This window comes from Octopus bimaculoides, chromosome 3, assembly GCF_046866305.1.
Source record: "Octopus bimaculoides isolate indiv1 chromosome 3, ASM4686630v1, whole genome shotgun sequence".
NCBI lineage: Eukaryota > Metazoa > Mollusca > Cephalopoda > Octopoda > Octopodidae > Octopus > Octopus bimaculoides.
This window is the reverse complement of record NC_142930.1, coordinates 33,432,590-33,457,626: the sequence shown is the minus strand read 5'-3', so window position 1 is coordinate 33,457,626 and position 25,037 is coordinate 33,432,590. Positions and strand designations below refer to the sequence as shown.

Here is a 25,037-nt window from a genome sequence, read left to right as displayed (position 1 = left end):
TCACATAAGCAGGACAACTGACTTCTATGACTGCAGATATTTTTTCTTGTCTGTCCCAAACAATATCCAGAATATTATGTTTAGACTTGACATGTGTTTTGATTGGAATGTTCCACCAGTATTCCTTGTGTTTATGTTCTTGCATGTATTCAATAACAGAGGTATCTTCTATATTTATTCTAGGAGAGTTTTCTTTCCAAATAGTATTGTATATTGTTTTTGTCACATCATGTTGCATAGGGAGGTAGTTTGAGGACATTTTTGGGCAACGGCTAATCACTCGTGTGATGTTTTCACAGAAATATGGCATCTATATTTTCTACACTTTTGGTTGCATCTTGGAGCTCTAAGGGCTTCCATGTCTCTTTTGTTTGTTTGTTTGGTATTTCGTAGCAATCTCCTTTTCTTGGATTACAAATGCATAGCCTTCAAAGTGTGATATCATGTTGTAACAGAGGTTGTGCTTCATGTCAGTGTTACTGTCTCCATCCTTGGAAATTCTTTAAAGTATGTTAGTCCAGCTGTTTTGGAGTTGTATGGGAGGTCATCAGGCAGAGAGGACTTTCTGAGGATCTCGCTGCCAGCATGTAGGATATTGTTCTTTACTTTTCAGCACTAACTTAATGTAGTTATTTTTGCTGCTGTTGTTTAGGAAGTGCTGTCTGCTCTGATCTCAAACCTCTACCTTCTTCATCTCTTCTTGAGCCTATTGATATCATGATTTCTGTGGAGATTTCCAGTTGAATTCAGTATCTTGTAGGTTTTAACATCTATGGAGTGAATTTCCTCATCTCAAATGTTGGAATCAGCATTGGTACTGAAAATGCATTGTGGGATATTGTCCTGTTGTAAGAGGAGAGTTCCAACTGCCATGTTTTTCTAAGTCTGGCATAATATTCCCAGTTCATCTTTATTCACTGTACCTTCATATATGTTTTCATCAATGCCTTGGTATTTGTACAATTCTTTTATGTGGAACAGGAGAAATAGTGAGATCATTGATGCACAGATTTTAGGTCTGGGGGACTGATTTTCCACATTCAACAATCAAATAAGAACATTTCTTTTGGCCAAATTTCGTTCCTATGTCAGCTGAAAATGTTATTAATGTCAACTGTTTTTTGGCATTGTTAAAATTTTAAGCATAAATCTTAAGGTTATCCACAAAGAAAGTATGGGTAACATTACTATTTCTAACATTAATATCCCTATATATGTATGTATGTATGTATACACGTACATACATTCACATACATATGTACATATGTATGTGTACGAATGTGTGTATGTTTGTATCTCTTTCTCTTAACATCACATGAATTCTGTAAATGAATGTCATTTCCTATGTTCTGCAGAAATATTTCTGACCATGGGGAAATATTACTTAGCAAGTAAGAGTTGACAACTGGAAGGGCATCCAGTTATAGAAAATCATTCTCAATAAACTCCTCCTTGCTTTATAGGTGTTTCTGGAGAGATTACGTTTTTTCCTTGGTGGCATATTTTTTACAATATTTCAAACAAAAAATTATGAACATAGACAAAAATATACATTAATCTCTATTTTTGTTAGCAGTTGTATGTAATATGTCTATATTTTTGTATGCATTGTAAATTAACCAAATATAAGCATGACCCAGACTTCATGTAGACCATTATCACTGGTAATGAGACATGGGTTTATGGTCTCTCCTTAATGCATTCAGTCATCTTGCATGCAAACGAAAATCCAATGAGCATGCACTATATATCTGTACTCTAGGCAGTTGGGAATTCACATGGTCCACTGGCACAAAAATTTTCAAGCATGTACAAGAATGGTCGCATCACCTCCCACCCAAAGGATTTTGTCCACACAGCATTATTTTTGATGGGAAAAAATAAAGTCAGATACTTTTTGAACGCGTTTCATACATAGTATGAAATAGCATTTTCTTTAGATTACATAGTAAACTACATATGAGAAACAAACTACTTGAATTAAATAAATGTGAAAGAAAAAAATTAAACTCAATATTACTTCCTGCAATGTATATAAAACAATAGCTGTCATTCAAACATCTGGTGTTCTAGTGCTTTTACATCCATCTCATGTGTATATAAGTATTTTACATTCCCTTTCATAGAAATTTAGTTTCAGATTACTATATATTTTCCCTGCTGTTGTTGGTGTTGGTGTTTATTCCTAATTGAACAGACTTCTGATAAAATATTACCTATCCTTTCAAACTTGGCTTATCTCATAATACATCAAATATGTCCATTTTAAAGATGGTTAAGTAAAATTTGAGATTGATTTGGTTGCTATTTTTAGCAGGTTGAGCAGCCATGCTGAGGCTCCTTTACTGGTTTGTTATGTCAATGATAAGAAACAATCATACATAACATCCTGAGGTATAGAAATATAAGACACTTAGCCAATCAGTTTGTGTCAAATGTCACTGATCAATTAGCTTACTCATTATGATCATATATTTACTGCAGGGATGTTTCCAGGGTCTTTGGATTTATGCCATATTCTTAGAGACATTGTCTACTAATTCCCATTTGCAGTTAGTCTCATAGGGCCAACAGTCTTTCTTTTCTTTATAATATCAGAATATAAAGAAAATATTTCAATTGAGTGTTTGAACCATTGCAACTGATTGTTTTCAAGGAGTTAAAGCTTAAAATATCTGAGAATATTTCTTGTTCATCCCCAACTGTGACCTGAGACAGGTTTATGGCATATAGCTAATTCATCAAATTACTGGTTGCTATTCAGAGACATGTGGACTATTGGTTAAGGTGTCACACTCATGATCACCATATCATGGATTCGATTTCCAGACCTAGTGGCATGTTGTGTTCTTGAGCAAAACACTTCATTTCACATTGCTCTAGTTTTATGCGAGAACCGGCATGTCAAAGAATAGCCCCAACATTTACACTATGTTGTAGAAGACAACTAAAAGAGGTTAAGGTAAGATTTGCTCTCCTTACCTCATAAAACCCTCACCAGCAATGACCACCCAAACAGACCCATGGGTTAGAGGGTTTGTTGCCTGATGGTGCAAAGGTGTCTGTCAGGAGTAGGGAGGAATTTCAACCATGTTTCGTGGTCTGCTACCACAACAGCTCCTTTATAGGATCCAGTTAGCTGAAGACATCATCAGGAGGAACCACGTCCAGTTTCGGCCCCTACTCCTCTACCGTTTTGACATGGCAGGGCCACCCCCTTTCGGAGGTGTCTTCAGCTCTGGTGTTGGGTGCATGTCTTCTTTCACTGTTTGTGACTGTTCTAATTCAACTGTGGAATGTCCCTCGCTATGGTTATTTTCCAGGAGGTTCTGGCCACACGTCTTACGGTTCATCAACCCGCGTTGTTGAATTACTTTCTTCCGACATACCTTCCCTTGGTGGATTAGGATCCAGTTAGCTGAAGACATCATCAGGAGGAGCCACGTCCGGTTTCGGCCCCTATTCCTCTACCGTTTTGACGTGGCGGGGCCCCTCCTTTCGGAGGAATCACCAACAACTGGTGAATGCAGCAATGTGCTACTACAATGTATACACCCATACTACTACTACTACTACTACTATTCACAAGTCCATTGTTCAGATAGTCTAGGTTTGCACCTTACTGTACACTCAAACCTGCAGTGTTTTATGAAATGGATACAGAGAGAGAGAGAGAGAGAAAGAAAGAAAGAGAGTATAAGTAACAAATGATTAGACAATTTAAAAAATTATCCAGTTCTCGGGAACAAAAGTTATATTGTTTTTTTAGATAAGATTAGATAAATTCACATCCTCTTATTTTTCTTTTTTTCCATGACATCATCATCATCACCACCACCACCGTAAACATCATCACCATCGTTGTCATCATTTTAGCATCCACTTTCTCATGCTTGCATGATTTACACAGAATTTATTGAGGCAGATTCTCTATGGATTGATGTCCTACCTGTCACAAACCTTCACCTGTTTTCAAGTAAGGTAATATTTCTCCATAGCTAGACATGTTTTCATGGAAGATTGGAAGTGAATGACACCGCTTGTAAGACAGTGGCACTCATTTCCAACCATCAGGCAATATAAAAACAAAGACACACACACACAACAGGCTTCTGATGATATTGCACACAGTGTGACAGTCTGAGCATGTTGCCTTTTCTTTCTATTGTCTAGTTCCATGATTCCCAACATGGAGTGTATGCCCCATTGGTGGGGTATGGTAATATTTTGGTGAGGCATGCGTAGGATTACGTTGAATTTATACTTTTTGTACACAATGTTTAGTATACCAATAGAGAAAGGGGGCAATTTGAGAATGAGTTATTAACAAAAAAAAACAAATCTTTTACATCCCTTCTGTGGACGATTTTATCAAATTTTGGATGTCACTAAAGAGGGAATAGATTATTTCTTTCGATTTATTGGTATGTGAAAAACATGTAGGTAATTACAAATACGTATGTGTGTGTGTTTGTGTGTGTGTGTGTGTGTGTGTGTGTATGCATGCATGTATGTAGTATAGAACTGATCAGTACTGAAAGCAATGCCATCTTAATTCCCTATGGAGAAATAAACTGGAGACACACTTATGTGTGCAGGTGTGTCTAAGAATATTGAGTCTTTTATCTCTGGCGACAAAAAAAATCAAAGTACACAAGAAAAATATGGTGCTGCAGAGAGTTGATAGGGCAATAAATGGTGTTGGGGGTGAGGGATGAAAGAATTGAATGGTGTGAAATGGGTTGAAATGGAGAGGAAGAGAAAGAGGCACAGAGAGAGAAAGAGAGGGAGAGAGGAAGACAGACAGACAGATAGATAGATAGATAGAGAAAGAGATAGGGAGAGAGATTTATGGTACTGGTAACACACACATACACACACACACACACGTATATATATGAACAGAGATGAAAATTAACAGGTCATTTTATTCCCACCAGTCAGTTTGTGAATTTAGCAAAAAGGTAAGAAAAAACTTCCATCATTGATACAAAGGCTTTTGCAGCTGAGAAGATTCACGAAATATTTTTTGTTTCTTTTTGAGCATATTTTCCAAAAGTTTATACTGAAACCTTTTTGAAGAAATTGTTGAAAAAAATTGCTTGAACTGAAATCTCTTCGTGTTTGATTCAAAGATTTCTGCCCCACTGACTTTGGATGATGATAACTTTCAGAAAAATGGATATTTTTAAAATATAAGTGTTATATCATGTAGATTCCGAATGTACAAAATTTTACCGATTCGGCATAGCTACACATTTCTGCCCCCACCCCCGACTTTGGATGATCATAACTTTTAGAAAAATGGATATTTTTTAATGAAATTATATATGAATATGTGTAAATTACCGAAATACGACAACTTTAACACGAAATAACTTTGAAAATAAAGAATTTTCTTAAAAACGTCAAGAGTAAATGATGTTTTAAATGACACATTCTACCAGTATATGAAATTTGAATGTTTAGTTACAAAAAATTATTTTTTCTATGTGCCAACCAAAAGGAAAAGATCCTAAACATGGCATTGAATGGAATAATTCTCTGTTTGAACTTTTTAATTACATATACATGTGTGTGGGGGGGTGGTGTTAGAAATCTACGGATGCACAAATGCACAAAACGGAGAAAAATGAAACAAATATGGATGACTTGTTCAGAAACACCCGTGCGTGGGGAACAGTTCTCAAAAATAACCCCCGGTTGTTTTCCCCCAAAATTCCTATGTCCTCGGAATCTACATAGTCCGAGGTATATTTGTAGAGAATTTCATTTTAAAAAATATTCATTTTCTTGAAAGTTAAGACAAATTGAAGTGGACTCTGGTGAATTTTCCGAAATTCCCCATCCCAACCCCTCCTAAAACAATTTTGTATATTCGGAATCTACATGATATAACACATATTCGTAGGCAATTTCATTAAAAATATCCATTTTTCTGAAAGTTATGATCATCTAAAGTCAGGGGCACAGAAATCTGTAGTTATGCCGATTCAAAAATACATAAAATGAGTAGTGCAAGTAAAAAAAAGTTTGTCAATATTCAGAGGAATATTTTAAATTTTGGTTTATACCCACTGTCCATGATAAACTGTCACCAAGTTATGGGCGAAAAACTCGGATCTTGTGAATTTTCCGAAGTCCTCTCCCCACTCCCTTGGAAAAGATTTTCCCACTAATTTCTTTATAATCGTAATCTATGCCGGTTGAAAGGTATTTATAAAAAATTTCATGAGAAAAAAAAGCCTTTTCCTAAAAGTTATGAGGGAAAAACTTGTATCTTGTGAATTTTCCGTGCATTTTATCATATTCGTTTCCTACACATTTTTTTTTTTTACATTTGTTGCACTATTTTTTTAAAATTTTGTTTTTGAGTAATATTGTAAATATTAACTAAATGTTGAATAACAAAAATTAAATATCACAAGGGGGCATCAGGATTTTAGAAATGATTCGGTGGGGCACGACCAAAAATCGGTTGGGAACCACTGGTCTAGTCTGTTTTTGGTATAAGCACTACTGCTACTGGCAGTGGTAATGGTAGTGAGTTGTAGTGGTGATGGTAGTGGTGGTGGCAGATGGTAGTGGCAATGGCAGTGGTTACTTAAGAGGCAAGCAAGATCACTTGACCTGCTAGAAATATCTGCTAAATCAATCTGAAGTTTTTGAAAATGAAGGTCACACTGAGTAATGCAGCCTAGATGTATGTTACTAGAAAAAGAAGAAAAAAGAAATACAGAAAAAGCACAGTTAGAATGCTGGTGGAATAATGTAGGGATGGTTTGTTGAAAGATACTCAAATGTTACAAGTTGAATAACAACAGAAATGTTCTCTCATTGGCTCATCCACTTATAAAGTCAAACTGACTGAAAATAGATATCTCTTCCATCACCAGCAGTAATGTAAAATATTTGTTCCAGCATTTCATGCTAGCAAATGTTTAATTTTGAAATACACATAACTTTGACAAGCATGGAAAAAAAAAAAAAAAAGAATGCTAATTTATCTAATCTTATCAACAAGCAAATGCAACTTTTGTTCTTCGCATCTGCTGTTAATCTTTTAAAATGTCCAATCACTTACTACTTATACTCTCTCTCTCTCTCTCTCACTCACTCTTTCTCCCTTCCTCTCTCCGAGTTATGCACACTAATCTAATCAAATTATCATCATCATCATCATCATCATCATTTGACATCCGTTTTTCATGTTAGCATGGGTTGGTTGGTTTAACAGGATACGATAAGTCACAGGGCTGAATCATACACCATGTCTACTTTGCCCAAGTTTCTACAGCTGGATGTCCTTCTGAATGCCAACCACTTTGCAGTGTGTACTAGGTGGCTTTTTTGTACCATCAGAACTATTGCAAGAGAGGAAAGAAGAAGAAAAAGGAAAAACTCTCATGACTAAGTGGCATGGGGTTGTAGCTGCACAAGCAGTCAGCGCCATATTGGTTGAGATCTCATGGCAGCCATTGCCATCTCTGAGACTGGAGCAAGACCTCACCTGCATCCATTTGGCATGCGTGAGCTCACAACGAGGCTTGCGATGGCAAAACTATAAAAGGAAAGAAACCTTGAGGTTCGATCTCACTTTTCCCGCTGCGACCGCTAGCAGAGCACACTTCACTGGCCTAGCCTCTAGGCTAGTCCGCTTGTCGCATCTCCTGAGGCCATGGCCCGCCTAACGGAGAACGATGAATTTATACCGCATGAGATGGCTGCAAAAGAGCAACATATCACACCTTTGTTTAGACTGGCCACTGTAAGGTGGTTAACTAATTTTAACATATTATGATCTGCACTGCTAAATATACAACTGATTTTTAAAAAATAGGCGTTTGCAGCTATAGCTTTTTGGCTTAAGTAATAAAGTACATATAAATACTTTCAGCGCCAGCTTACAAACAAGTTAATTGTGTTAACATTTATAATTTGGTATTGTTAAAATTATTTGTGTTCAGTATTACTATATTTTTAAGGAAATGTAATACTATCAAATACAGCTAACTTCAGATAGTTTAAGTTAGAATAGATGGATCATAACAAAAGACATGTAACAGTGTAATTTAATTATTATGATGTCGCTTCCTGAAATATAGTTATAAATAAAAATTTATGTTTAATTTTTGCCAAGAGGCATGCCATTGTGAATTGGTCCACGTGCCACACATGGCACACGTGCTGTAGGTTGCCCACACCTGAGGTAAACCATAAAATTACAAGCATACTTTTTTATTCCTGAGTAAAACATTCAGTAAAACCTGAAGCATAAGCAAGCTTAAAGTAAGCTAAACACATTTACATAAACTTGTAGTAAAGGCACATTAACCTAACATGGAGATTCTGGAGAAGAAAGTACATCAATGTCATCTTCATTGTCATAGTGACTATCACCTTCAGATTTGGTGTTGAACATCTGATGAAGATGATAAGAGCAGAAACATGATTCCCAAATGAGCAGCACAACAAGGGATAGCTTTTTTGAGTTTTTTCCTCTATCACCTGCCTCATTAACATAGATTTCTGTCATAGCAGTCTCTTTTTAATTGGGTAAACTACCATAATCTCATGCTCACTGACAGATGCATGTTATTCCATGCCAGCAATTAACTGATCGCTCACTTTCACTTGTGTTCACAATGTCATTGTTTTCATCACTACTATCTCCATGTTGATCTTTATTTAAAATCATTTCAGCCATTTTTCCATCAGTCAAGGAATGCACAACAGGTGCAGTAGTATCAATATTCAGCACTTCTTTGATGTCAGCTGCTTCCTTGGATGGATTCCCTTCCAACCGCTTTACAGTTGGAATAGCATATGCTGGGACATTAGCTGGAAGAATTTTATCCGAACAAATCGATACAAGTACTTACAAGGCTTTGGTAGGCCTAGAGCTATAATAGAAAACACTTGCCCCCGATTTTATACCTCTTTTGAAAGAGTATCTTTCAACAAAATTTTGAGAGATACATTTAGGAGGGTGTAGATATCGATCTTGTTGATAAAATTTAGGAAAAGAAAATCTTTTAGATGAAGTTTCAGATATTTTCCCTCCCTACATTAATAACAGTATTACCCTAAGGACATTAAACTGTAGTTATACCTTATGAATGTTTGGGGCACCAAACTATACATATGCCTATGCATGTGCGGATATTCATTCTATGCAAAAGCCACTGATACAATAACGTAAAACTAGATTTTAATTAGATTTGTAACCAACACATGCATTATATAGAAACGAATATCTCAACTTCCATGATTTGCCGTTGTAGCAATTGCATGCTTTAAGACATTCATATCGGAATTCTTTACCGCTCCGAACATTTTCTCAAAGAAACTACAGAGGCGTGGCCACTTAAAACGTTGAAAAAAAATAGACAAATGTAAAGCGTATTGAGAAAGAATTTCTTGTGTAATAATAAATGCTCAGCTATAGAATTTGTAATAATAAAATATTTGATATGTTGATTTATCGATAATCACAGTGCTTTATGCAGAATAATAATTTTTAAAATACCGTAAACACGGAAATTTGACGCTAAAGGAGGTTCAATTAGTCACATGAGGTAAACATGGCGGTGTGGACTTAAAATATTTAATTTGGGTTGCTTCATTTACAACCTTTAGTAGCACGTCTTTCGCACCCTACTATTTACTTATTCCCCAAAATCATTTTAATAAGACAAAAGATTTATTAGCCATTCTATTCTGCAACAAAAATGGTCGCATATGGATGTATATTGTAGTTTAATTTCTAAATATACTAAGTAAAATAACTTGATGCCGATAAATCTCAACTATCTTGTTTATTCTCTGTAGTTACATTAATACCTTTATTATTTACTTACTTTTTTAAATTTCTAATTTAGTATCTTCAATTATTCTTATGAAACTATCCATTCATGACTTCGTTTTTTATTGTTTAAATTAGAAGTGGTTCAAGTTTCATGCATTGACGGCATCGAAAGTTACCCATTTTGTCAAAAAAAAACCTGTCAAAAGGAAAACTTGTTCAAATTAGTTTTGTCAATTATGGAACCCCTTGGACAGAAAAAGGATGTTGTTGACATTGCAGACTTAACCAGGTGGAATTTCACCCAGCTCCTGACTGACGATGAAGAAAAGCCAGAAGATGTAAATAAATCCCATTTTCCCTGTCGGAATGACTTAAACGCAAAACTTATCCTCTGGTGAGTTGATAAGGTCTTTTTAAAATCAACTGTAAAGTTATGGTTATATATATATATATATATATATATATATATATATATATAAATACCCAAAATGTTATTACTTCTAAATTTTAAATTTTAAAAAGGTATCTACAGTTTGTAATGTTATTTTTCTAAATACTATATAGTAATATTTAATACATGTCTTTAGAGTAAGGATATAAAAAAAAACCTGACTGAATAAGAAACAGCTTTTACGCAATATTTTGTATAAAGAGAGTTTTTATAGAATTTCTGCATAGCTATTAAAGGTTTTATCGAACAAATTGAAATCTCGTAGAGACCAGATGATTATAGTCATATTCTTGTATTACAGCTCTATTAAGATCTAGAATGCTTTATAGGCGTATTTAATTGACCCTAGTACTTCACTGATACTTTATTTTATGTACCCTTGGAAGAATGATAGGTAAACTTGATTTTGGCAAGGTTTGAACTCAGAACATAATGGACCGTAAGGAAATACTGCAGACTCTAATGGTACTGCCAATCCAATTGTTTATAAATTCTTCAAATGGGAATATGAAAGTAATGTTATTGTGCAATGAGCCAGATGTATTCTCTCTCTGTCAAAACATTGTGTACAGCTGGTTGGTGTATGAACTGATTTAGAAGTGATAGCACTTAAATGCAAAATGTTTATACTTTCTATGTCTATCGGATAGCAGGGATGACACGTTATAATTATTACACATACTCGCTAGAAATGTGATTGATTTTGTATTACCATCTTCGATGTAAGATGGGTGTGAATATATACTATGTACATGTTCACAAAAATTAATAAAATAAAATGCATTCAGAACATTGCAGATCAAGATAATTGCATTTTTACAAGGAAAGGGTTATCAAGGCTGCGGTACTTTTGTACATGGAATGTGAATCTAGCAAAGTAGCAATAGCTAGTTTTTGAGGAGATTTACCTAGTGTACTGAGTCAGATGACTGATGGACATCAAATGTGGAGGCTTTTCTTGCTGGATAAGTGCTTCCAGAAGCACCTTGTTTGAAAAGTAGAGAGGAGTCCACAGAATTGGTAGAAATCTTCTTAACCAAAATGGTCAGCTGCAGTTTAAGAGGTAGTTGGGTTGCAGACTGTACAATGCATGGCAGCATCCTTCATGTTTTGTATAATGGTCTGGCAGGAGTTGTGCTGGGTGACAGCTGTCCAGTTTGTAGGAGTAGATGATGTTCTCCAAGTATTGTAAACCAGGTTCTTTACTTGAATTGCTACCACCCAACTATGAATATTCTACTTATGGAACTTCAGAGCCATTAATGTTAGTTGTATGGGATGTGGAGGGACATACCCAAGGTCCTGCATTGGCTCCAATGTTATATTGATATTTGAAGTGTGCTTCATGTATTTTGAAGCTCTTAGACTTCATTGCATGTTATATTTTGTTCAGGCGTGGCTATATGGCAAGGGGTTTGCTTTCCAACCATATGGTTTTGGGTTCAGTCCCACTACATGGCAACCTTGGGTAAGAGTCTTCTACTATAACACCAAGTTGACCAAAGCCTTGTGAGTGGATTTGGTAGACAGAAATTGAAAGAAGCCGGTCAAAAGCACCCACTACACTCTGAGTGGTTGACGTTAGGAAGAGCATCCAGCTGTAGAAACTCTGCCAAATCAGATTGGAGCTTGGTGTAGCCATCTGGTTCACCAGTCCTCAGTCAAATCGTTCAACCCATGCTAGCACGGAAAGCGGACGTTAAACAATGATGATGATGATTCATATGAATGTGTGTGTGTGTGTGTGTGTGTGCATTATTTATTTCTTTATTGCCCACAGGGGGGCTAAACATAGAGGGGACAAACAAAGACAAATGGGTTAAGTCGATTACATTAACCCCAGTGTGTAACTGGTAGTTATTTAATTGACACTGAAAGGATGAAAGGCAAAGTCGACCTTGGCAGAATTTGGATTCAGAACGTAACAGCAGATGAAATACCGCTAAGCATTTCGCCTGGCATGCTAATGATTCTGGCAGCTTTCCGCCCTCGTGTGTGTGCATTACTGTCTTCTAGTCTTGGTAGTTGTTAACAAGTGTCACTGTCATGCAAGCAATGTTCTTCATTTCCAGGCTTCCATGTAAACATGGCTGGTCTTGGGGAAATATCACTTTGCTTGGAAACGGATGAGAGTTGGTGATAGGAAGGTTGTCTGGCTGTAGAAAATCCACTTCATTTGAATGATGATGTTTCAAAGTACATAATGACTGCTGAGATGTGTGATGTAACAATCAGATACTGGGAGTGATATTATTGACTGTTACTTCCTGTAAGATCTATGGCCTTGCACTTAATTAAAAACATCCTTATTGAAGTAAGGCTATTAGATAGCAGAACTGGTAGAGCCATAGATAAATCTTTATAGTATTTATGTTCCTTTAGGTTCTGATATGAAATCACACAGGAATCAAATTTATCTTTCATCTTTCTAACATCAATAAAATACTAGCCTACTTCTGGTCTTGATTTAATCAACTCTTCTCAATCCCAGAAGGTGTCGAATTGTGCTAACGTTAGAAGTTATTGTTAATATAATGCTATCCATCATCATCATCATTATAATTTACATCAGTTTCTGTTTTTCATGCTGGAATGAGTTGGACAGGTCTTTATCAGCACTGCATCATCATCATCGTCGTTTAACACCCTTTTCCATGCTGGCATGGGCTGGATGGTTTGACATGGGGCTGGTCAGCTGGGAGCTGTCCAGACTCCAATTGTCTGTTGTGGCATGGTTTCTACAGCTGGATGCGCTTCTTAACGCCAACCACTTAAGAGTGTGCTGGGTGCTTTTTATGTGGCACTGGCACCTGAAAGGACAAGTATGTATGCATGGAAGACAGCGATTTTACACTTAGCTTGATGTATCTTTTCAAGTACACTAATTGCCATGTTCCTTCATCATTGGATACACATAATAATAGATAAAAACCACTTTATAGCATGGATTGGGTGTATTTCACCATACCACTAGAACTGACTGCCCTCTACTTAGTGTCAATTTTTATTCTGAGTTACTGTTCCTCTGGACATGCTGCCTTTGATGTGGTTTGTGGAATCCACATCTCCTTTGTGTAATTAAAGCAAAACATTTATTGGATTTGCTCGAAGTGTCCGACTTCCTTGACAGGTTACTTTTACTTTGGCTGAAAAGAAACTAGAATCATTTGAGCATTAGACAAAATGCCTTGCAGTATTTGTACTGGACCTTTACATTCTGAGTTCAAATCGTATCAAGATCAACCTTCGTTTCTCATCTTTTGGGGGTTGATAAAATACAGTACTAGTAAAGTGCTGAGGTTAATATAAAGAACTAACCCTCTCCTCTCAAAATTTCTGGCCTTAAACCTAAATTAGAAATAAGAGCAATAGCTTGGTAAAATTCTTAGAACATTTTGCCAAAATTTTAAGTTCTTTGCTTTCTGACTTCAAATCTTTGTGTCTTTGTTAGAACTTAATCTGCCAGTTCACCCCATCCAGTCTTCTCAACTACTTTTAGTCTCACCTTTCTTGTAACTTGAGGGTATGCTTTGACACCCTTTTACCATCATCTCTCTTTTTCCAACCAGAGTACCCATGTATCACCTCTACAGCAAGACACCTGTTTCTGTCTCTCTAACATACTTTAACCTCTCATCATTTGGCATAAAGCCACTTCCATCAGTACTGCATTTCCACTTCAGTTGAGAGGTCTTATTTTGCAAATTACTTGAGGACCTCACTTATGCCGGTGCCATGTGAAAAACACCTAGTACACTTTTTGAATGATAGACATTAGGAAGGGCTTTGACCTGTAGAAACCATGCTAAAGAAGACATTGTTGCTTGGTGCAGCCTCCGTCTTGTCAGCTCCTGTCAAATCGTCCAACCTATGCTAGCATGGGAAATGGACATCAAACAACAGTGATGGTGGCAAATGAGAAAATTGTAGGGCATTAGATAAACTGGTGTGTGGTATTTACTAATGTCCCTTTACTTTCTGAGTAAAGTGCAGCAAAAAAAAAAAAAAGTACCAGTCAGATACAGATACTGATTTAATTAGCAACATTTGTGGTCTTGTGTTAATGTTAGGAATTATTATTAGGACAGTCAATGGTAGAATCACTGGAGCTATGGTAGCCATGTCCTGAATAACTTACAGTATTTACTTACATCCCTCTACATTTTGAGATCAAATCCCATTGATGTTAACTTTGTCTTTCATTTTTTTGAAGCTTATTGAAATTGCAATACCAGTCAAGTATAGGTTGAATTGTGACTATGACTGTCTTTAAAAATATGTGGCTTTGTGCTAAAATTGGAGATGATAAAAATGTTTATAGCTTTTTTTCATTTTACTCTTTTATTTTTCCTATTTTATTGCTATTTTATTCATTTTTTTTTTTTACTCCATTGTTTTTCAGTCATTGACTGGAAAACTTTATTTTTCTATTTTTGTTATCAAAGTTAAATGAAACAAAAGGGAAATTTATTTTAAAGCTTAATATACTCATCTCGCAAGTTTCTTTTATAAAGAAGTCTATAGCAACCAACTAAATATTCTAAATCTTCTGAAGTCATGCGCCAAACATAGCCTGTACATATAAAACAGTGCTTTTATGAGTGACAGGCTAAACATTTTTATTACAATGTTGTTTTAGTCATGTTTCAATGTTGCTTCATGGCAGATAAGATAATTGTTATTGTTATTACTTGATGAAACCTCTCAGCTTATTTTGCTGGGTATGATGGAAAGTATCAGCTGTCCAGAGCCAGCAGACTAAGTTTATTTGTCATGCTTCAAGAACCCTGCAAAGAATTGTAGGTGTTCTACCCTCACACTTGCACAAATCTTTTTCAGCCATGTTGGTTGTTGAGTGCTGATACTTCCAAGTGCACCAGTTACTATTGGTATCATGTCTTCTCTCCCCATTGACCACAACCTTCGTTTTTTTCCCACTTTGAATTATCATAGTTGTTCAGTTTCTCTTCTTCTTTCTCTTTGATCCTCTTGTCACTGGGAAATGCTATGTCAATCATTATGTGTGTGCTTTCTTTTTCATTCACCACTACAATGTCCAGTTTATAATGTCAGGCACATGCATCACAACCATATGTGCATGACATGGTGATCTCATATCAAGATAAACAGTGCATGACCTTGCAGGTGGGACCCAGTCAGAATTTTCTACAGGTCAAATAGTCCATCCCACTCAAAAGGTCCCTGTATAAGGTTTGTTTAAGGATGATGAACAAAACACCCATGATTCCAGAGGTGAATTATTCAAACTCCAATGAATTCCTCTCAACACATGGCTATGATACTCCCTCCACTACTGCTCATGATCAGAGATAGACATATTGTCAGCCACTAAGGGACATGCTCAACTGGTTAAAGTCAAGCAACTGACAAGTAAATCTGTGGTATTGAACTGAATATTTTCTGTAGCCCATCTTTTATACCACGATATTATTATCATTATTATTATTATTATTATTATCATTATTATTATTTGTTAGCATGCCAGACGAAGTGCTTAGCAGCATGTCATCCATTGCTACATTCTGAGTTCAAATTCCTCTGAAGTGAACTTTGCCTTTTATCCTTTTAGGGTTGATGAAAAAAGTACCAGTCGAAGACTGGGGTCAATGTAATCAACTATCCCCTTCCCTCAATTTCAGACTTTCTGCCTATAGTAGAAAGGATTATTAATATTAAGGCGGTGAGCTGGCAGAATCATTAACACAGTGGACAAAATGCTTAGGTGCATTTCTTCCAGGTTTATGTTCTGCCAGCCTTGTACTTAATTTAGAAATATTTATTATTAGGATATGGTTATAGGAATAGAATATTTTGAAAAACAGATTCATTTTTGATAAATTATTAGTGTTTTTGTAATTCATTATCTTTTTTTGATGTACCCCTCACATAGCTTTTGTCGATGCAAGTGTGTGTGTGTGTGTATGTATGTATGTATGTATGTGTGTATATATATATATATATATATATATATATATATATATATATATATATATTAAGAATTTATTTTAATGTAAAGCAACTTCTGTGTAAAGAGGATAACTTTTTCGTTTTGCTTTTAGTTGGATATTTATATTTTATTTTTTAATCCAGATTGACCTATATTTTGTGAATTGAATTTGGTAGACAGTAACTTTGCAGGATCGTGTGTTTAAGTGTGTTTATATTCACCTGTGTAACAAGTGATGTGTCAAAAAATGCTTCTTGATCATCCAATAAAATAAGAAATAAGTAATGGAGTCAAAATGATCATCTTAAACCCTTGAGGGTAGTGCCCCATATGGCCACTGAGCATTGGCTGAAATAGAGACTAAAAGAATAAACTGATAAGGTGTTGGACTGCCAAAAAAGAAAAAAAAGCCAAGATAATATCTTTATAACTCCATTTCTCAACATTCTGAATTGAAATCCAACTTGGCGTCAATGTTGACTGTCATCATTCAAGATGAAATCTATTCAATTAGCTATGCATGTGAGGAGGTTTTGTACCTAAGAAATATATATTACAGGCACAAGAATGTCACTGACCACATGAATTTAAATCTAAGCACTGTTATCGAATATGGCACCTAAGTCTGCTTGCCTCAGTATGTTTGACTTGCAAAAGATTCCACTTTCTACTTAACAGTAAAAAATTTATTGGCAGGAAAGATTTCCATGTTTTAAAATTCCATCCGTCCTTCAAGCTAGTACAGAAAATGAGTATAAGAAAGTCCTATATATAGGAGTGGCTGTGTGGTAAGTAGCTTGCTTACCAACCACATGGCTCCGGGTTCAGTCCTACTGCTTGGCATCTTAGGCAAGTGTCTTCTACTATAGCCTCGGGCCGACCAAAGCCTTGTAAGTGGATTTGGAAGACGGAAACTGAAAGAAGCTCGTTGTATATGTATCTATATATATGTGTGTGTGTGTGTGTGTCTGTGTTTGTCTCTCCACCATCGCTTGACAACCGATGTTGATATGTTTACGTCACTAACTTAGCAGTTCCACAAAAGAGACCAATAGAATAAGTACTTGGTTTACAATGAATAAGTCCTGGAGTTGATTTGTTCAACTAAAGGCAGTGCTCCAGCATGGCCGCAGTTAAATAACTGAAATAAATAAAAGAATAAAAGAATATATATAGGTGAGAATGCTGCTCTTCAGTTGTTCACTTTTGACAGCTGCTCCAACTGGGCATTGTTTGGTTTCAAACTTATCAGTGATGTTTTGCATTTCTAGTTTTAGTTTAAAACCTCAATTTTATACCATCTTCACTCTTTACTCTTTTACTGGTTTCAGTCATTTGACTGTGGCCATGCTGGAGCACCGCCTTTAGTCGAGCAACTCGACCCCAGGACTTATTCTTTGTAAGCCTAGTACTTATTCTATCGGTCTCTTTTTGCCGAACCGCCAAGTTACAGGGATGCAAACACACCAGCATCGGTCATCAAGCGAAGCTGGGGGGACAAACACAGACACACATACATATATATATATACATATATACGACGGGCTTCTTTCAGTTTCCGTCTACCAAATCCACTCACAAGGCTTTGGTCGGACCGAGGCTATAGTAGAAGACACTTGCCAAAGGTGCCACGCAGTGGGACTGAACCCAGAACCATGTGGTTGGTAAGCAAGCTACTTACCACACAGCCACTCAATTATAAAATAATTGAATCTATCACTTGAACAGTTGTATCTTAGAATATTTGAGTGGACTTAAATCTCTTTTCTTTCATTTTGTCATCATAATTATTTGTATACATATAAATAGTTATAACTATTGACCTGTCTACAATAAGAGAGAATAAGAATGTACTGAGAAATAGTCTCCTATATAAATAAACATCAGTCATCTTTCTCTTAACTGCAAATATGTAGTTGCCATTAGTGTCTCTTTCCCATAACCCTTTACTATTTCTCACATGCTGCCTCTCATTTCACCCTTTTCTCTTACACTGTTGTGACTGCCATTATGCCTCCTGTTACCCTGTGTCATTACACACACACACACACACACACTCTCTCTCTCCCTCCCTCTCTCTCCCTCTCTCTCTCCCTCTCTCTCTCCCTCTCCCTCTCTCTCCCTCTCTCTCTCTCTCCCTCTCTCTCTCACACACATACACACACACTCTGCCCTTACTGCCTTTTCATTGCTCTAGCACTGTCCCTTCTATTTCTGTCTTCTCTTCCACACCATCATTCTAACCATTCTGGTTCCACCTCCATACTCTCTCTCTCCTTCACCCACAAACCCTAGTTCATTCTTTACAGTTGCCCTCTCTTCTACCCTCTATGTTGGCTACATTATTCTGATTGGGACAGACTCCTCTCTTGTAGAGTACATGGTAACCTTACTAGTGCTTGGTGTTGAGAAGGGCATCCAGCCACAGAAACCATGCTAAAATAAACATACAAGCAAGACATGGTCCCATGCCATGTCTAGTGGTGCTGTAACTCCAAATAAAAGCTGACATGGGACCATGGTGACCGTCCAGCTTATGACAGCTGGGAAAGCTGACATAAAATGATGACACACAATTGCATGCATGCACTCACATACACACACAGCCAAAGCACATGATGCATCCATTCTCACTTTCTGAATAGAACTTGTCATTATATCCAAATACCTTTTTCTCCCCACCTTTCTCCATTTAGCTTTTGTCACCTAGTTTCAGATGGTAGTGGTGTAAATATTTCAGTTTTAAATATAACTACATCTGACTCACTTTTTGGTTTTCTCGTCATCATCAAAATTATTAATTTAACATTAACATCGTCATTATTAGTTTAACACAAACCTAGACAATTTATTACTAACAGTACTAAAAGAATAATTTAACATAAAATTGTTTATAATAGAAAAGTGCATCACATATTACATTCAGTAAATCATAAAGACGTGATCATGAGAAAACCTTAGTAAATGAAAGAAATAACATTGATCAAATTAAGAGCCAAGCCTACAAATTACCGTACAAAATTTTAGTCAAAAATTAACATTTATATAAACAAGACATTACACATGTTGTACCAAAAAATCATAGATACATGCAGCCCGAATATTGCAGGTTGTCTGTGCATAGTTTAATAGCTGCAGGCTGAAAATGAAGTAGCTTATAGTTCTCTCCTTCCTCTTAATATCTTATGGTTATGACATATGATTATGAGAAAGTAATAGCTGAAATTATTGCAGTCCTGTATATTTGATCACGATCTCTTCAGAAGGCTGACTAAAGATACCACCAATCTTTCAGCTAATGACTAAGCTTTATAAATATATTATCATGTGTATATCAGTTGTCTATCAACATCCTGTTTAATTCAGAGTTGCTAATCTACATTTAATTACTATCTTCTAAAGCTCAGTTTAATTTTGTCTACCCTCAAGCATTGCTCAAGTGTCTGACTGGAAATGTCTCTAGTATGATAAGTGATAGTTTTGCCTGAAGTAATAATACCCTAATTCTAGCATTCTACTTTCTCCTTTCTGACTTTGGATTTTATTAACACATAAAGCACAACAGGCCATGATCGTGGCCGTCAGGTATAAGTCGACAGGCCATAATCGTGGCCTAGATAGATGCATTTAATTTATAGGCATTTGTTGGGGTCTAATGTCACTCAAACGTTCCGATATCCCCCAGATTGCAAGAGAGCTAATAGTTCAACTAATAACTTTTCAGATGATATAAAACTTGCCACCATTATTTACTAAGAAGATGTTTTAACTATTTTTTGTTTTTTATGCATGCATTGTTGTCTCATTTTCATAAAATGTGCTCAGTTGTTCATGCTATGTAAGTGCAAATTCCTGCTTTTTATGGGTTAAAGAATGAATTTTGTTTGTATGATACTCAATTATTATATCTACTTTGTCAACCACTACAACCCTTTGTGCAGAATCAGAATATTGTTGCATATTGAGAAACTACTCAAATTTGTATTTTTGTTCTGCTTATTTTTTAAAGCTTCTTTCATTTTTGTAATATACTCATTGCTTACAGATTTCATTCTTATATTCTGTGTGGTCGGTCACTGGCAGTTCTTGGATAACAGTAATCTTAATACTTTTTATTTCATTTTCTGCCTGCAGTGCGGCTATCACAGTATCTTCTGGTGGTTCTGTATTTTGGGGAATTAGTCTTGATAGATAGTTCACATAACCAATTTTTTTTGATGGAATATACTGCATTTTGAAATTGTAATTTAGTAAACTACATCTCTACATCTTTTCTCTTCCTCACATTTCCGCTTCATGTACTATGATTACCTCCCACTCCCCAATCTTGTCCTCTTGGCCCAGTGCCACTGTATCATTGCTCTCAGCTTGCCCCCAACCTGTGCGTTCTACCCACATGCTTTGTCTCACGTTATTATTGCCATCTAACAAGAAAACTTTTCCCTCACCCTACCCCAACAAACTAATCTACATCTCTCTCTCGCATTTCCTCCTTCATTCACTATGCCTAGCTCTCACTCCCTAATCCTGTCCTCACACCCCTGTTCCTCTGTATCATATCCAGTAGCCCCTCCAACTCTATATATCCCCAGGTCTTTCGCCACTTGCTTGCACTCTTTAATTGCACTCCCTTCACAATATCCTGTCACTTATATTATGGTATTTGAGCCTCAAGGGTATGCCCTGGCACTTGCCACTATCTATATCTTTCTTTTCCTTTACTCAACCATCTCACCTATACTCTGATCCCTGTTCCTTGTGTTATGCCCAGCATTTTGCCACCATCTCCATCCTGCAGTCTCCCACTTTCTCTCCTCTTCCTGCACTTCCCTCAGGTTGGGCTACTGTGTATTTTCTTTGCGGTAGCACACCTGTTTCTGTCTTCATTCCTGATCTTTCTCTCCCTGGCTTAATATTTTGATATTCATACCATTTATTTTTACGTGTACGAATTTTCTTGTTTTTGTGTCTCGTTAACTTTCTGCTGAAAACACCTTAGAACTTTTGCATTCGACCCTCGTAATCTTGTCCTGCAAGTGTGAGCTTTTGTGACCAAGTTTCTGATAACTATAGCATTTTAGGTTTTTAAATGGACACTCTTTCCTAGAGTGTAGGCCTCCACATTTGTAACATGGATTGGGGCCTGGCACTCTTTTTTTTTTTTTTTTGGTTGTACTTTCTGGGTTGACACATCTGTATTTTTGTGGAATCTTTCTCTTGAATTTTTTTCACGTCGTGCTTCAGGTTTATCATTGTTTGACACTCTTCTGTATTGGTCTGTAGGGTTAAGTCTTAGTTTGCTTGCTCCATTTTTGAGAGAATCCTTGCCCAAATTTCTCTATCTTCAGTAAGTCCTTGTACAAAGATAAAGGATTTAAATATATGCTGGGTGAGTTCCTGAAGTTTAAAGTTTTCGCGCATATAGTTGACTACTCCAGTATATGTAATAAAGTCATCATCATCATTTTTTGTTAAGTTCCAACATTCCATTCGAGTGTTAAATAACAAACTTTTGTCACAAAAGATCTTTGAGAGTAATTCAGTAGTTTCTTGGAAACAAATCTCACTTGACATTTTGGGCAATATAAAGTTACAGTAGCATTCATGCTCAACCAGAGCTACCTTGCATTATAATAGCCTCACTTTCTCCTCGTCCAACCATGACTTGCAGTCTTTGTTAAAAATTTCCCCGTACACTCTATAGTACACAGGAAACATAATACCCTCCTCCAGATTATAAGTGAATTCAGAAATCAAGTTTGCCTGTAATTGTTCCTGTTGCTCCTCTTAAAGCTGTATTACTGCAGTTAATAGGTTCTCCATAATTTAACAATTTGTATGATGCACAAATTGCCAAATAACCTACGTGAGCTTTGAAAAATCCTTGTCGCCAGATGTTATCCCCTTAAGCCTCCAATATCATAGTATGCTTGATATTGTTGATGGTAGATAAAGAATACGCTGTAACAGTGTTATAACAATACAAAATAGAAACAGTGGCAATATCAAGCATGTAACAAACCAGCAATCAATATTTCCAACACACTAACTTCAACTGTAAACTGTACCTGGACTTCAAAGACCAAACTACAAACTATGTCAGACCTCTAGTACTTATATGTAGTGGTCCTGTCTATTTTCATCAGAGGGTATCATACTCTCACCACAACAACTGGTTTAATAGTTTGAATTTGTTGCTAGTGGTGATGATTTTAAGCACATGTACTTGGGTTGCAAATGTATTTTACATTTTTATTAGAATGCCTTCACCATTAAACTAACCATATCCAACTCAGATATTCTGTTATATGTTCAAACCAGCCAGATTCAGCTGTTTACATCCATTCTACAATGTCATTCTAAAACTAAACAATCACATCATCAAAATCTCAAAGCTACAGGACTATGCATGATTAATTCAAAACAATGTGAATGAATGTTACATTTGAAAGTGTAATCTGAATGCTAAAGGGTTTATACCTTAATGATTTTCTTTAGTAACAATAATTTGACTGTGAAATAAGCGTTTATGGAATTACATTGATAATATTTTCAGGAAAGGTGACATGCTTCAGTTGAATGTTCATGCCGTAGTACATCCTACCAATGAGAACTTTAGTGAAAAGTATGCTCTAACAGCACACCTCCTCAAAGAAGCTGGTCCAGATATGCTCACTGATATCAATACCAATATACGAGGTCAGTGCCAGCTGAGTATATTTACTATTTTGTTTTCCAAATCATCTCTTTGTCTTTTTTTACTTTTCCTACTTTGCTTGTTTTTCTTCTTTTCACTTTTTCTCTTTTTTTATTTCCTTTTTTGCTCTGTGCTCTCATCATTTGTGCTCAGCTTCGTCAGGGAGTCCAACCTCCCACAAGACTCCTATGATGTCTTGTAACATCTCCTTTACAGGTTGATCCACTTAATATGTGAACCAATGCATGTCAAAGGGAAGATTAAAAGAGTTAGCAACAGCAAGAGCATCCAGCCATAAAACTGCCACAAGGAGGAAACCATGATAAGAAAACCCATTAGAGGCCAGCAAAATTACTACCATTACTCCCGCTTTAACAGGAAAATGGCTTCAAAATGCTTATTATTAACAAGGCAGTGAGCTGGCAGAATCATAAGCACACTGGACGAAACGCTTAGCAGTATCTCACCCATTGCTACGCTCTGAGTTCAAATTCCACCAAGGTCAACTTTGTCTTTCATCCTTTTGGGCTTGATAAATTAAGTACCAGTGAAACACTGGGGTCAATGTAATTGACTAGTCCCCTCCCTGCAAAAATTTCAGGCTTTGTGTCTATAGTAGAAAGGATACATAAGGGTGGAAAATCACAGGAACAATACCATATGTCCAACGCAAGATACAATATGTGTGTTCAATTCCTTCAAGAATCAATAAATGAATTTATAGTATTCAGTCTCTAAAGTGTCTAAAGGGTACGGTAAACAGACCAGCAAATACAACAATAAAAACTTTAGAAATATCATGAATGTTCAAAATATTTATTAAAAGAATATTTATAAATATGCATGATTTCTAAGTTGTATAAAAATATGACAAATTAAAGTTAAAACATTACGATGTGTAAACATACATTATGATATAACATATAATGGGTAAATATATACGGTATGATGAAGTTATAAATTTACATGTATCTTGCATTGGACATATGGTATTGTTCCTGTGATTTTCCACCCTTATGTATCCATTTTTACTATAAGATGAATTCTAGCTCATGCTGAGCACTTCAACTCTGGCCCGTCTTTATGTATTGTTATATTAACAATACATGATTATACAAAAATTACTGTTTATAGTAGAAAGGATTATTATTAAGGTAGTAAGCTGGAAGAAACGTTAGCACGCCGGGCGAAATGCTTAGCGGTATTTCGTCTGCCGCTACGTTCTGAGTTCAAATTCCGCCGAGGTCGACTTTGCCTTTCATCCTTTTGGGGTCGATTAAATAAGTACCAGTTACGCACTGGAGTCGATGTAATCGACTTAATCCGTTTGTCTGTCCTTAATCGACTTAATCCGTGTGTCCCCTCTATGTTTAGCGCCCTTGTGGGCAGTAAAGAAATAAGCATTTCATCTGTCTTTACGTTCTGAGTTCAAATTCTGCCAAGGTTAACTTTGCCCTTCATCCTTTCAGGGGTCAATGAACTAAGTACCAGTTACACACTGGGGTCAATATAATCGACTAGTTCCCTCTCCCCAAAAGTCTCAGACCTTATGTCTTTAGTAGTAGAAGAAATTATTATTATTGTTGTTTTTGTTTTGTTTTTTGTTTTTGTTATAATACTAAACTTTAATAATAATGATTTCTGTTTTCAGGTTTCAAAACTGGTGAGGCACGTCTGTCAAAAGGACATAAGTTATTGTCACGGTATGTCATACATACTGTTGGCCCACGCTATAATGTCAAATATACCACTGCCGCTGAAAGCGCTCTGTATAACTCTTACCGGAATGTACTTCAAGTTGCTTTGTAAGTATCAGTGAAACACGTCAGTTACACTTCACTTTATACTGCTCACAACAAAATCTGGCTCTTTTTTTTCTCTTCTATCATCCAAGACTAAGTACTTAGCTTCAGCTTTTCCTCCTTGGAACTGTAACCCATAGGAACTGTAACCCATAGGAACTGTAACCCATAGGAACTGTTTCTATCTGTTTTCATTACTGCTAATCTGTAAAATATTCAAAATTAACATTAACCACAATATCCTCATATAGTTATTCATATCTTCCTCATTAAGAAAGTGGTAAAAATATTAATCCTTCCCCCCCTATTGT

The 25,037-nt window shown here is 36.2% G+C and overlaps 1 protein-coding gene across 1 annotated transcript in view; it reads left to right on the top strand.

Moving 5' to 3' along the window:
• Nucleotides 1–9,571: 9,571 nt before the first annotated feature.
• Nucleotides 9,572–25,037, top strand: part of LOC106871998 (ganglioside-induced differentiation-associated protein 2) — a 48,431-nt gene continuing 32,965 nt past the window's right edge. Inside the window, exons 1-3 of the mRNA XM_089348780.1 lie at nucleotides 9,572–10,202; nucleotides 22,784–22,926; nucleotides 24,576–24,729. Of these exons, the coding sequence (XP_089204906.1) occupies nucleotides 10,045–10,202; nucleotides 22,784–22,926; nucleotides 24,576–24,729 (455 nt within the window). The 5' untranslated portion in view covers nucleotides 9,572–10,044. The remainder of the gene's footprint in view (nucleotides 10,203–22,783; nucleotides 22,927–24,575; nucleotides 24,730–25,037) is intronic.